Genomic DNA, 12,260 nt, shown 5'->3' on the forward strand with positions numbered 1-12,260 from the left:
TGGTATATTTTCAAACCATTCCCTATTGAAATCCCATTGCGATATGAATGAAGATTCACTTCCTAGCGCTTCCACTAGATGTCAACCATCTATAGAAATTTGAATGAGGCTTCTACTGTGTTGTGGGACTGAATGAGAGGGGAATGAATCAGACTACTGGCAGAGAGCCAGTTCCAGGTCACACGCATACCGCATGATATCTTCCTGCGTTCTGTTCCTCCTCAAAGGTATTCTCAGGTTGGGAACTTTCTTGAAGATTTATGATACAAACACCCTAATGATTGATTCTGTACTTAGTTTGAAATGTTTCTTCGACCTGTAATATAACTTTTTGAAGTTTTTGTCTGAAAAAATGGTCGAACCAGCACCAGCGTTTGGATAGGTGTACCAAACGCGCTAACAAAAGGAGCTAATTGGACATAAATAACGGACATTATCGGGATGGGATTCCTGGGAGTGCATTCTGATGAAGATCATCAAAGGTAAGGGAATATTTAGCATGTAATTTATGGTTTATGTTGACTCCAACATGGCAGCTAATTTGACTATTGTTCTGAGCGCCATCTCAGATTATTGCATGGTTTGCTTTTTCCGTAAAGGTTATTTGAAATCTGACCCAGTGGTTGCATTAAGGAGAGGTATATCTATAATTCCATGTGTCAAGGCAAAGTGCTTCCATTCCCCTTCAAACAGCAGGTTGTGGCTAACTTCCAGACACTCCAGAGGACAGACAGGACACCTATGGTTCACATCTAGAAGATATTAAATACAGGTGCAATACAGGTGCAATACAGATGTGTACAAACACACACAGGTCTGGTTTCACCACAGCTAGCTTTATTACATACTGCTCAGTTTACAACAAATGCATTTTCAGTGTGTGTGTGTGTGTGTGTGTGTGTGTGTGTGTGTGTGTGTGTGTGTGTGTGTGTGTGTGTGTGTGTGTGTGTGTGTGTGTGTGTGTGTGTGTGTGTGTGTGTGTGTGTGTGTTGGGTAAAAGTGTGGGGGTGTTGGGTAAAAGTATGGGTGTGTTGGATAAAGGTGTGTTGGGTATAGATGTAGGTGTGTTGGGTTTAATAGCTAGCTCAGAGTAGCTAGCTCAGCAGGAGGACAGGACCGAGTTTGAAACCCTGAACTAATTGGTGTGTTTGGGGAGAGGAGAGGGTGAGAGCAGTGAGAGATGTGTGTAAATGAGTGGATGGTCCCCTGAACTAGAATAATAAAGTATAAAGCGGCACTTCTATCGAAATTACAAAGTTTGAAAAACTGAACTGTTTAAAAATTAAGACTGTTTGATAAACAGAGTTGACTGTTTGTGCAACACGAGACTGTGTGTAACTCCTTCCACTAGAATAGCACCTTTAGTGTAAAATACAAACGTACTGATACAGACCTCACAGTGAGGGATCTCTTCTAGAAACACAAAAAAAAAAAAAAACAGAGACAAGACTTACAATTGCAACCTCTTTCACACTTCAGTAACTCTCTGATGAGAAAGGCTGTGGTTGTTTGGGCGTAGCTAGTTAAAGGTGAAATCTGTCATTTAATTCATTTAAAAAATACGCAAATCTGGAGTGCCTTGTGTCTCTTGGACGAGCTAGAAGTTGAGCTTCCAAGTTCTGCCACTTTTTGCTTAAACTTTGCAAAGCACAGAGAACCTTCACATCTGAGAACACGTTGATTTGTTTGTTTATTTCGTTACTAAAAAGATTCTTACGGATTGCACCTTTAACTGTTAGTTAAAACACAGCTGGTTAGCTCTGACGAGCTGGTTAGCAGACCCAGCGGATGAAGCGTTCGAGGAATGTGGGTTTCCCCAGCGTGGCGTAGTCCTCTCCTCTAAAGATGGCTGACGTGTCTCCCAGGGCAACCTTCCTCAACACGTCCTGGTCCGTGTCGGTCCCCATGGCGATCACCGTGGGAACACCCTCAGCCCGCCGCATGGCCGACACGCCCTCCTCCAGGCTTTCGCTGGCAGTGATTCCGTCGGTAATGAAGACAAAAGACAGTTCTGCGTTACGACGCGCCAGACGGCTGCCCTGTAGGGCACAAAGAGACAGTATAGTTACACAGTATTACGACTGTAGAACAGAGACAGTATAGTTACACAGTATTAAGACTGTAGAACAGAGACAGTATAGTTACACAGTATTACGACTGTAGAACAGAGACAGTATAGTTATAGAGTATTACGACTGTAGAACAGAGACAGTATAGTTATACAGTATTACGACTGTAGAACAGAGACAGTATAGTTACACAGTATTACAGTATTACGACTGTAGAACAGAGACAGTATAGTTACACAGTATTAAGACTGTAGAACAGAGACAGTATAGTTACACAGTATTACGACTGTAGAACAGAGACAGTATAGTTATAGAGTATTACGACTGTAGAACAGAGACAGTATAGTTATACAGTATTACGACTGTAGAACAGAGACAGTATAGTTACACAGTATTACAGTATTACGACTGTAGAACTGAGACAGTATAGTTATAGAGTGTACACTGTAGGTAGAACTGTCCAGGTTGTTGACAGCGTGTGTGCGTAACGTGTACCTGTGACATCACCAGGTTGTTGACAGCGTGTGTGCGTAACGTGTACCTGTGACATCACCAGGTTGTTGACAGCGTGTATGATGGCGCTGCCCAGAGAGGAGGCGGAGTCCATGTAGCTCATCCCAGCCAGCGAATCAGCGATCACCGTCAGATTGTGCGTGAGCGAAAACTCAACCTTCTGTTCTGATTTGCTGCCGTACTGCAGCAGGGCGATGCGGGCGTTCCTGTCGTCTGATTGGCTGTTGGCCAGCGTGAGGCGGCGTGCCACGTTCTCGATGAACTCCTTGGCTCGGCGGTGGTTCTCCACTCCCATCCTCTCTGACCCGTCCAGCATGAACACAAGGTCCACAGGGCGCTGGACACAGCTGGCCACCGCTGGCTCTGAAACACACACACACACACACACACACACACACACACACACACACACACACACACACACACACACACACACACACACACACACACACACACACGCACGTTGAAGACACACACGCATTGACACACACGCATCTACTGGAATTATGAACATACATAAGACACACACCAACACACGTTAACTCGCGCGCACACACACACAGCTAGATAACATCATCTGTCTAGTCTGAGTGAAGAGGGGAAGAGGAAGTTGACTGGCTGTCTAGTCTGAGTGAAGAGGGGAAGAGGAAGTTGACAGACTGTCTAGTCTGAGTGAAGAGGGGAAGAGGAAGTTGACTGGCTGTCTAGCCTGAGTGAAGAGGGGAAGAGGAAGTTGACTGGCTGTCTAGCCTGAGTGAAGAGGGGAAGAGGAAGTTGACTGGCTGTCTAGTCTGTGTGAAGAGGGGAAGAGGAAGTTGACAGGCTGTCTAGTCTGAGTGAAGAGGGGAAGAGGAAGTTGACAGGCTGTCATCCAATATTTATATGCCAAAAAATGCCAAAAATAAATAACAATCATGTATTGTCACATACAACAGATAGGTACAGTGAAATGTTTTACAGCAGCCTCCTCTTGGTTCATTGATAACCATAGATATATGTCATTATTATGGCCATGACATCCCTACCATGTATAGGAATCAAAGTGCCAACATGTATAACAAGAACTGCAGGGGTCCAAGTACCGAACCCTGAGGAACACCTTATAATTTGTTTTTGGGTTCTCAGATAATTTGTCATATAACTGAACAAAGATCTACCCATCCTTTAACTGCATATAACTGAACAAAGATCTACCCATCCTTTAATTGCATATAACTGAACAAAGATCTACCCATCCATTATCTGCATATAACTGAACAAAGATCTACCCATCCTTTATCTGCATATAACTGAACAAAGCAAAGATCTACCCATCCTTTATCTGCATATAACTGAACAAAGATCTACCCATCCATTATCTGCATATAACTGAACAAAGATCTACCCATCCCCTATCTGCATATAACTGAACAAAGATCTACCCATCCATTATCTGCATATAACTGAACAAAGATCTACCCATCCTTTATCTGCATATAACTGAACAAAGATCTACCCATCCATTATCTGCATATAACTGAACAAAGATCTACCCATCCCCTATCTGCATATAACTGAACAAAGATCTACCCATCCATTATCTGCATATAACTGAACAAAGATCTACCCATCCATTAATAACTGCATATAACTGAACAAAGATCTACCCATCCATTATATGCATGCTCTCTGCAGGATATTAAAAGCAGGTTATTAAAATCACTTTACTAAAACTTAAAGGCCCCGAACAGTCAAAACTATATTTGGATGAAACCAAATCAAAGTATGAAAAATGACTGTTGATAAAGTTGAATCATAAAATGACTGGTCTTCTCCCTCATGTCAAACACTTGGATTCAGGAGTCGGGATTATTAAGGGCCTTTTGTGACATCACAAAAAGGCACATTTAAATACACCAATAGTAATGTCTTAAACTCTTACCTAATTTAAATAGAGGGCATGGTTTGCACACACAACTAGGTAGTAAGTGCCAAAATTTGACTGCAGCGTGTCAGCAAATATAATAAGACGTTTTCCCTATTCATCTTAGGCAAATATACTTCTAGGTTTCCACTTGTATCTGGTGTTAGCTAATTACTAGTTAGGTTACTAGTTAGCTCGGTCTTCAGCCAGCAGGAAAGCAAAGCAGGGGAGGGGCCCAAAACTCAGACACATTGTCATTACATCAAAAGGGAGATTCATAAAAACTTCTTGACATCATTGATTGTCATGATTTATCGTATGAACATTGTCTGACATACAGTATAAATGCCTATATGACCTCAACTTGTAACTTTACAACACATTTTTTCCCCAGATGAACTATATAGGTAGCTTGATAAACAGTGCTGACAATTCCATTTGGGCTAGCTCGCTAAATTATATAGCCAACATGTTGTCTATATGGATGCTGTTACAGTAACCAAATAGTTGGATAAACAAATGATTTGTGAAACCATGATGTGATGATGTGTGACAGGTTTGGATGTCGCATGCAATGTCAATGTTGTTTGAGTTGCTCCATTGAGATAATCTGACCACAATGTTCAGCCCACGTTTTAGCTCCGTCTGTGCCCACTCAGTCTACTAGCTCAGCCCCTGCTCCCTGTCCACTCAGCCCACTAGCTCCCCACCCACTCATTCTTAGCTACTCAGTCTACTAGCTCCCTGCCCACTCAGCCCACTAGCTCCCCACCCACTCAGCCCACTAGCTCCCCACCCACTCATTCTACTAGCTCTCCTACTAGCCCACTCAGCCCACTAGCTCAGCCCCACCCACTCAGTCTACTAGCTCCCCACCCACTCAGCCCACTAGCTCCCTCCCCGCTCCTGTCCACTCAGCCCACTAGCTCCCTGTCCCCAGTCTACAGCCCACTCAGCTCCCCTGCCCACTCATTCTACTAGCCCACTCAGCCCCAGCTCCCTGCCCACTCATTCTACTAGCTCCCTGTCCACTCAGCCCACTAGCTCCCCACCCACTCATTCTACTAGCTCCCCGCCCACTCATTCTACTAGCTCCCCACCCACTCAGCCCACTAGCTCCCCGCCCACTCAGCCCACTAGCTCCCCGCCCACTCATTCCACTAGCTCCCCGCCCACTCAGCCCACTAGCTCCCCACCCACTCAGCCCACTAGCTCCCCACCCACTCAGCCCACTAGCTCCCCACCCACTCATTCTACTAGCTCCCCACCCACTCATTCTACTAACCGCCCACTCCTACTAGCTCCCCCACTCATTCTACTAGCTCCCCACCCACTCCTACTAGATCCCTGCCCACTCAGCCCACTAGCTCCCCGCCCACTCAGCCCACTAGCTCCCCACCCACTCATTCTACTAGCTCCCCGCCCACTCATTCTACTAGCTCCCCGCCCACTCATTCTACTAGCTCCCTGTCTACTCATTCTACTAGCTCCCCGCCCACTCAGCCCACTAGCTCCCCACCCACTCAGCCCACTAGCTCCCCACCCACTCATTCTACTAGCTCCCCACCCACTCATTCTACTAGCTCCCCACCCACTCATTCTACTAGCTCCCTGTCCACTCATTCTACTAGCTCCCCGCCCACTCATTCTACTAGCTCCCCACCCACTCATTCTACTAGCTCCCTGTCCACTCAGCCCACTAGCTCCCCACCCACTCAGTCTACTAGCTCCCCACCCACTCAGTCTACTAGCTCCCTGCCCACTCAGCCCACTAGCTCCCCACCCACTCAGCCCACTAGCTCCCCACCCACTCAGCCCACTAGCTTCCCGCCCACTCATTCTACTAGCTCCCCACCCACTCATTCTACTAGCTCCCTGTCCACTCAGCCCACTAGCTCCCCACCCACTCAGCCCACTAGCTCCCCGCCCACTCATTCTACTAGCTCCCCGCCCACTCATTCTACTAGCTCCCTGTCCACTCAGTCTACTAGCTCCCTGTCCACTCAGTCTACCAGCTCCCCGCCCACTCATTCTACTAGCTCCCCGTCTACTCAGTCTACTAGCTCCCTGTCTACTCAGTCTACTAGCTCCCTGTCCATTCAGTCTACTAGCTCCCTGTCCATTCAGTCTACTAGCTCCCTGTCCACTCAGTCTACTAGCTCCCTGCCCACTCAGTCTACTAGCTCCCTGCCCACTCAGTCTACTAGCTCCCTGTCCACTCAGTCTACTAGCTCCCTGTCCACTCAGTCTACTAGCTCCCTGTCCACTCAGTCTACTAGCTCCCCGTCCACTCAGTCTACTAGCTCCCTGTCCACACAGTCTACTAGCTCCCCACCAACTCAGTCTGTCTTGTCAGACTACCTGGTAGTTCGACACGAAGGAAGAAGAAAACATCTCAAATATTTACCATCTTGATCAGGAAAAAATATTGTGTGTGATGTTTCAGTCACTCAAAAGGCTATTTTACTGACTGTTTTAGGGACCTGTAACATGTCTGACCTGAAGGACGGTTGGACTCAGAGATACAACAACAACAACATGACTCATTGTTTCCCTTCACACTAATGATTTATTTCACATAGGCAAACATGACAATGGCAAGGAAAACATACTCTACCAAAAATACATGATCACATGTTTAAGATATTCTCTCTGTAGGATATTGTTAATCCAATAATACCTATATTTAGCTGACGCTAAGCATGTTGCAGTCTCAGAGCTAAAATAATACAGTAAACTTCTCTTTTTTTTTAAACGTTCTCTGTTTTCCCAGTCTACCACTACCCCCCCTTCGCATGCACACCAAACAATACCAGATGGATAAAGTAATTGTTATTTTTAAAAAGCAATTATTTATTAGTTTGTTTGTTTTATGAAATGTATTTAATTCACTTAAATGAAGGTTTATCCAACAGATCATGTCCATTCAATATATTCTCTACCCAATAAACCTACAGGCCTAACGTGTAATGCCCATAACCAACCCAAACACTAACATTCACAGAAAAATAAAATGGCTGCTGTAACTATGGCGATGTGCAAAACTGCAAAACGGTGTCTTTGAGGAATCATACAGCGATTCAGCAAGTGGTTCGAGGGATTTGAGTGGTTCACAGTGGTAAATGGGTTCAACATCACAGCCGTATACATAATATTGAACTGTCTTAAATGTCCAACTAACCAGGCTTTAAAACCCCCAGATCCAGAGCTATAATAGCTAATCACTCACCTTAACAACAAGCTTAGAGATATGTTAGCAGCAAAACTTACCACCTGCCTGAAGCTTGTCTACTCTGTTAGCATCCTCCCAGAGCTATGCATACTAACAAAAAGTGCTTAGATAAGTTTAAAATATTCCAAGCGAAATTAGACTAAACTGACTAAGTGATTGCATCGAGTTAACAATATTAGCATTAAACATTAACACAGAGCTTACACTTAGCATATAGCTAACAATATTAGCATTAAGCTGACAATATAAGCAGCGCTAGCACCCTTAATCCATTAATTAGCACTGTCAACTCATTAGCTAGCATCGTTAGTGCATTAGTCAGTAACATTAGCTCATCAGCTAGTTTTGTTAGATTGCTAGCTAGCACTTTTAGCCCATTAACACAGCCCCAGTGCTTTGGCTGGGTCTCCCATGATGTCTCCGTAGACCAGCCTGAAGGAGTCGATGAACAGCTGTGTCCACTGCTGCCTGTCAGCGCCTGGCTGAGCTAGCTTAGCCCGCTGAGCCGTGTAGGCCATGGTCGCCACGCCAACCCCATACTGCTGCTCCCGTAGGCTGCCCAGCAGGCTGGCTACGCCCCCGACTGAGGAAGGGACCATTGAGGGGCTGCCTTGCTCCGCAAGCTCCTCCCAGGGGGGAGGGGCCACGCTGTCGGGCACGGGCACGCCCCCTCCTGCAACGAGCGGGAGAATGGTGGGCGGAAGAACGCGACACGACGCATCAACATCCCAAATGGTCACTTCCCAATATGGCCTCCGGTACACACTATATGGCCTCCGGTACACCTAATATGACCTCCGGTACACCCAATATGGCCTCCGGTACACCTAATATGGCCTCCGGTACACCTAATATGACCTCCGGTACACCCAATATGGCCTCCGGTACACCTAATATGGCCTCCGGTACACCTAATATGACCTCCGGTACACCTAATATGGCCTCCGGTACACCTAATATGGCCTCCGGTACACCTAATATGGCCTCCGGTACACCTAATATGGCCTCCGGTACACCTAATATGGCCTCCGGTACACTTAATATGGCCTCCGGTACACCTAATATGGCCTCCGGTACACTTAATATGGCCTCCGGTACACCTAATATGGCCTCCGGTACACTTAATATGGCCTCCGGTACACCTAATATGGCCTCCGGTACACCTAATATGGCCACCGGTACACCTAATATGGCCTCCGGTACACCTAATATGGCCTCCGGTACACCCAATATGGCCTCCGGTACACCCAATATGGCCTCCGGTACACTTAATATGGCCTCCGGTACACCCAATATGGCCTCCGGTACACCCACCAAGCATGTAGCTTCTCAGTTCTACTCTCTCTAACTCGTTAGTTCAACCAGAGATTCGAAGAACTATCTTCCTTACTATGTGGACATTGTAGAGCCTCAAGGTGATGGACTGCCATGCTCATGTAAACCTTTAAACGTTTTCTGATGTCAAACCAAGCGAGACAGTGTGGAGAACGAGTTAAGTACTGGACTGGACTGCACTCAACCAGCAGGTTCAGGGTTCAAAACCAACTTTAATCACAGCCCTTAGGGCATGTGACAATTCAAAATCAGAGTGAAAATCCTCAGAATAATCTTACCGGTTTTACAGGGGAGGTCAGGACACACGATGACAGGATCTGACAGAATGATAAAGAGACAAAGAGAGAGAGGTTATTGAGAGTTTTTTTTTTACACTTTAAAAAAAAAGTTCTACATTGTAGAATAATAGTGAAGACATCAAAACTATGAAATAACACATATGTATTCATGTAGTAACCAAAAACAGTGTTAAACAAATCAAAATATATTTTATATTTGAGGTTCTTCAAAGTAGCCACCCTTCGAGTGCAGTTGCAAAAACCACCAAGCGCTATGATGAAACTGGCTCTCATGAGGACCGCCACAGGACAGGAAGATGAGTTACCTCTGCTGCAGAGGATAAGTTCATTAGAGTTAACTGGCTCTCATGAGGACCGCCACAGGACAGGAAGACCTCTGCTGCAGAGGATAAGTTCATTAGAGTTAACTGGCTCTCATGAGGACCGCCACAGGAAAGGAAGACCAATAATTACCTCTGCTACAGAGGATAAGTTCATTAGAGTTACCTGCCTCAGAAACTGCAGCCCAAATAAATGCTTCACAGAGTTCAAGTAACAGACACATCTCAACATCAACTGTTCAGAGGAGACTGTGAATCAGGCCTTCATGGTCAAATTGCTGCAAAGAAACCACTACTAAAGGACACCAAAAAGAAGAAGAGACTTGCTTGGGTCAAGAAATACAAGCAATAGACGTTAGACCGGTGGAATTCTGTCCTTTGGTCTGATTTTTGGTTCCAACCGCCGTGTCTTTGTGAGACACAGAGTAGGTGAACGGATTATCTCCGCATGTGTGGTTCCCACCGTGAAGCATGGAGGAGGAGGTATGATGGTGCTTTTCTGGTAACACTGTCTGTGATTAATTTAGAATTCAAGGCACACTTAACCAGCATGGCTACCACAGCATTCTGCAGCAATACGCCATCCCATCTGGTTTGCGCTTAGTGGGACTATCATTTGTATTTTCAACAGGACAATGACCTAACACATCTCCAGGCTGTGCAAGGGCTATTTGAACAAGGACAGTGATGGAGTGCAGCATCAGATGACCTGGCCTCCACAATCACCTGACCTCAACCCAATTGAGATGGTTTGGGATGAGTTGGACTGCAGAATGAAGGAAAAGCAGCCAACAAGTGCTCAGCATATGTGGGAACGCCTTCAAGACTGTTGAAAAAGCATTCCGCGTGAAGCTGGTTGAGAGAATGCCAAGAGTGTGCAAAGCTGTCATCAAGGTCCTTCTGAGAGTCAGTTTCATTATAGCGCTTGGTGGTTTTTGCATCTGCATTTGAAGGATGACTACTTTGAAGAATCTCAAATATAAAATATATTTAGATTTTTAAACACTTTTAGTTACTACATGATTCCATATGTGTTATTTCATAGTTTTGAAGTCTTCACTATTATTCTACAATGTAGAAAATAGTAAAAATAAAGAAAAACCCTGGAATGAGTAGGTGTGTCCAAACTTTTGACTGGTGCTGTACATGTCATGTTTAACTAAACTAAAGATGTCCCCACTAGAATAGTAAACTAACAGATATTTTGACCAACTGGGGACATGTTGTTGGTCCCCACAAGGTTAAATGTAATTTCTAGGGGGTTAAGGTTAGAATTAGGCTTAGGGGTTAGTTTTAGGGTGAGGAGCTATGGTTAGGGTCAGGGTTAGGTTTTGGGTTAAGAGTTAGGGTTAGGCACTATGGTTAGGGTCAGGGTTAGGTTTTGGGTTAAGAGTTAGGGTTAGGCACTATGGTTAGGGTCAGGGTTAGGTTTTGGGTTAAGAGTTAGGGTTAGGAGCTATGGTTAGGGTCAGGCTCAGGTTTTGGGGTTAGTTCGGGTTAAGGGTTAGGGAAAATATCATGTTGAATCGGACAAGGTTAGTTATAAAAGACTGTGTGTGGACATACTGTAGGTGTGTGTGTGTACATACTGTAGGTGTGTGTGTGTGTACATACTGTAGGTGTGTGTGTACATACTGTAGGTGTGTGTGTGTGTGTGTGTGTGTGTGTGTGTGTGTGTGTGTGTGTACATACTGTGTGTGTGTGTGTGTGTGTGTGTGTACATACTGTAGGGTGTGTGTGTGTGTGTGTGTGTGTGTGTGTGTGTGTGTGTGTGTGTGTGTGTGTGTGTACATACTGTAGGTGTGTGTGTACATACTGTAGGTGTGTGTGTGTGTGTGTACATACTGTAGGTGTGTGTGTGTACCTGGGCAGAGCACGGTCTCTATCTTGTCGATGAACTCCTCTGCCACCAGATCAGCGAAGCGCCTCATCCCCAGCACCCTACCGTCTCTCTGACAGGCTATACTCTTCAGGCTCTCATTCTCCTCTATCTGGTCAAACATGTCCCCTATACCTATAGCGCTCACATCCACACTGGGGTCGCTACACACACACACACACACACACACACACACACACACACACACACACACACACACACACACACACACACACACACACACACACACACACACACACACACACACACACACACACACACACACACACACACACACACACACACACACACACACACACACACACACACACACACACACACACACACACACACACACACACACACACACACACACACACACACACACACACACACACACACACACACACACACACACACACACACACACACACACACACACACACACACACAAATCGTTAGTAAGAACAGTTGATAAAACATATCCCAGACAACCCCTCTCCCGGTCAGCTACCTGCAGAGGTATGTGAGCAGTGAGTCATCGTCCCTGGGGTCAAACCGTCCGTCTGTGATGACTACCACGGTGACGTTGGCTTTAGCTCTGCGACTGTCTTTGATCAGGTGGTCGTAGGCGTATTTCAGCGCTGATGGGGTCCACGTCCCCCCGGCTATCCATTCCAGACGCTTTACCGCATCCTACAGACAGACAG

The 12,260-nt window shown here is 45.7% G+C and overlaps 1 protein-coding gene across 7 annotated transcripts in view; it reads right to left on the bottom strand.

Annotated features, from left to right (window-relative positions):
* Positions 1–815: 815 nt before the first annotated feature.
* LOC118379649 (collagen alpha-2(VI) chain-like) overlaps positions 816–12,260 on the bottom strand; it is a 62,610-nt gene continuing 51,165 nt past the window's right edge. For 6 of the 7 annotated variants that reach the window (XM_052508054.1, XM_052508053.1, XM_052508056.1 and 3 more), the window contains 5 exons: positions 12,065–12,246; positions 11,536–11,714; positions 9,331–9,369; positions 2,611–2,945; positions 816–2,039 (listed from right to left, as the gene is read on the bottom strand). In XM_052508054.1, the coding sequence (XP_052364014.1) occupies positions 1,773–2,039; positions 2,611–2,945; positions 9,331–9,369; positions 11,536–11,714; positions 12,065–12,246 (1,002 nt within the window). In that variant the 3' untranslated portion in view covers positions 816–1,772. Of the gene's footprint in view, positions 2,040–2,610; positions 2,946–7,028; positions 8,391–9,330; positions 9,370–11,535; positions 11,715–12,064; positions 12,247–12,260 lie in introns of those variants that run through there. The other variant, XM_052508059.1, reaches the window with a different exon arrangement.

The sequence above is a fragment of the Oncorhynchus keta genome, unplaced genomic scaffold (assembly GCF_023373465.1).
Source record: "Oncorhynchus keta strain PuntledgeMale-10-30-2019 unplaced genomic scaffold, Oket_V2 Un_contig_3330_pilon_pilon, whole genome shotgun sequence".
NCBI classification, from domain to species: Eukaryota; Metazoa; Chordata; class Actinopteri; order Salmoniformes; family Salmonidae; genus Oncorhynchus; species Oncorhynchus keta.